The following is a 2,500-nucleotide window of genomic DNA, read 5'->3' on the forward strand; positions in this document are numbered from 1 at the left end:
CCAAGGTCAATCAGCACTTTTTTATCAGAGGCCTCTTTTATCACCAAATATCATGCGAACAGGTGCCAATTCTCACATCATTTTTTCAAACTAGCCTCACATGTAAACAGGCAGGAGGGGCAGCAGGAGACACGTGACTGATCTATAAAAACACCATCAAAACTCAGAAATCCACCGCTACCCAGTAACACAGGTGAGCAGGAGGGTGTCAGTCTCCACCGGAGTCTCTTTGTGTGAATACCTAATTGAACTGAGAATATTAATGTCATTTCTGCAGGCTGTGAAGAAAAGATGTATGCCATCCAGGTGATTTCCCTCGCTCTGCTGTCCGTCCTGGCAGCCAACGCTCAGGTCATCATGCCAGGAAGATGCCCGAAGCCTGCAGTTCAGGAGAACTTTGATGCTGCCAGGGTGAAAACAACACCTTTTCTTTTTTTTTTTTAACCTTAATGCAGTCTGTATTCAATATTAATGCTGTTTAATTAAAACAAAAGTGAACAAACTAATCCAATCGAGATTGACTAATTATCCCACTTTACATAAATTACCTCCAACAGTAAATTCACTTCATGCTCTTGCATCCGTCACGCTCCCTCTGCAGTATCTCGGTACCTGGTATGATATCCAGAGACTGCCACACACCTTCCAGAAGGGTGAGTGCAGCACTGCCACCTACAGCCTGAAGAGCCCCGGAGTCGTGGGTGTCCTCAACAGGGAGCTGCTGTAAGTTCTCCACCCACATCCATCATACAATCCAGCAAGAGTTTTGTCATCTGGTCACGAAAGTGTTTGTTATGTAGAGATACAAGTGTAGTTTTCTTAAATGTAGTTCACAAGTATTAACATGCTAGTTTCTTCTTTTTTTTTGTGTTAATTAAACAGCGTTATGACACTTTGTAATGACTCATTACACTGATGTGAAAATACATTAGCAAGAAATATCTAAGTAATAGATTTTTAAATACATATCATTACACAGTATGTTATGTATGTACTATTATTAAATTTTGGAATACATTCTAGAAGCAGAATGACAATATATTGGCAGTTAATGTCAAATACTCCTTCTATATGGAATTGTATTTTTAACATGGCACATTACATTTTTCAATATATGTCAATATATTCTTGTTTTGGCTTCTTAAATGTACTTTTTGGAGTTACAACTATAAGACATACAGGTTTCATGGCAAAACCTATAAAATAAAGTTGTTTGTGTGTTAAGGAATCTAATTATTTTTCCATTTTTATCATTTTATGTGTAGATCAATACGATTTTATTCTAATTTTTTTTTTCACTGCTTGTATCATCTTTTAATCCTCACAATATCTCATGTTTTTCCAATCACTTGTAAAGCACTATGACGTTCAGTTGATTGATAAATAAGCTTAAAGAATACATCTAAGTATAGGAACATCTCCCAATGAGTCACTGTAAATCCAAATATTTACAAGAGCAGGAACAAAGTTAGATGGTTTTTCTAATTGTACATTTTTACCATCTGTGTGTGTGTTGTTTTTTTTTTTAGTGCTGATGGGACCATTAACTCCATCAGTGGCTCTGCTGTGGCTAAGGACCCCTCTCAGCCTGCCAAGCTGTCCGTCTCCTTCTTTGAGTGTAAGAACCTCTCATTTATTACAAACACACAAACACACCCACACAACACTTTAAACTGCAGTTCTTCTTTAACAACACTGTCGACATGGAAAATGTTGAAAAGTGACAATTATCAGAGCTAACATTTTACCCTACACCTCCAGTCGCTCCCTCTGCCCCTTACTGGGTGCTGTCCACCGACTACGACAACTACTCTCTGGTCTACAGCTGCACTGACCTCGGCGTGCTGCATGTGGAGTTTGCCTGGATCATGAGCAGGCAGCCCACCATGCCTGAGGAGACCCTCGAGGAGCTGCGGGGCACCCTGTCCTCCATCGGAGTCAGAGTGGACAAGCTGCTCTCCTCCAACCAGGATTCAGTTTACTGCAGCCCCATGCACCAGTAAACAGACTGACAGACCTGATCGAGCCTACAGAGTATCTCAATGTATCGTGCAAAGTCAATGCAATAAACTTATTTAAACAGCGCTGCATGTTTTTTGTGGCTTTTATTTGGCCTCTGTGGTGATGTGATGTACTTATCAGTATTGATAACTGATGTTTTTGCTGCCCAAAAATTGTCCTTAATGACCCATCTGAATATTTAATATGCAGTTTTCTTTTCTTGGCTGTCAACAGAAGAAAAATGCATTTGCCTCACTCAGCGAGCATAGCACAGGAACTGCACACTTAATTTTAAAAAATCTAAATCAAAGATGAAACAGGTGTCATACCATCAGAGAAACATATCCTTCTTTACTTTAAGTCCCCTCTATTTAGCATTGATATACAAGCATTTGTTTAATGGTTTATAACAACAAAAGTAATAGTGTTAATAGTAAGCAGGGGCGGCTGCGGCTCAGGTGTAGAGCCAGCGGCTTGTTATTGGACAGTTGCACCTGCT

At 39.8% G+C, this 2,500-nt stretch overlaps 1 protein-coding gene across 1 annotated transcript; it reads left to right on the forward strand.

The window, feature by feature from the left end:
* The first annotated feature begins 227 nt into the window (after window positions 1-227).
* Window positions 228-2,075, forward strand: LOC119011419 (apolipoprotein D-like). The gene is made up of 4 exons (XM_037084505.1): window positions 228-411; window positions 602-723; window positions 1,530-1,618; window positions 1,762-2,075. Exons 1-4 carry the CDS (start codon window positions 292-294, stop codon window positions 2,001-2,003), a joined length of 573 nt encoding a protein of 190 aa, XP_036940400.1. The 5' UTR covers window positions 228-291; the 3' UTR covers window positions 2,004-2,075.
* Window positions 2,076-2,500: the final 425 nt, after the last annotated feature.

This window comes from Acanthopagrus latus, chromosome 21 (genome assembly GCF_904848185.1).
Source record: "Acanthopagrus latus isolate v.2019 chromosome 21, fAcaLat1.1, whole genome shotgun sequence".
NCBI lineage: Eukaryota > Metazoa > Chordata > Actinopteri > Spariformes > Sparidae > Acanthopagrus > Acanthopagrus latus.

Bases quoted from the DNA above. Each gene is read 5' to 3' on its own strand.
- LOC119011419 (XM_037084505.1), top strand. From the start codon at position 292: ATGTATGCCATCCAGGTGATTTCCCTCGCTCTGCTGTCCGTCCTGGCA. The intron at 412-601 runs GTGAAAACAACA...CTCCCTCTGCAG, and splicing joins AGAACTTTGATGCTGCCAGG to TATCTCGGTACCTGGTATGA. The intron at 1,619-1,761 runs GTAAGAACCTCT...CTACACCTCCAG, and splicing joins GTCCGTCTCCTTCTTTGAGT to TCGCTCCCTCTGCCCCTTAC.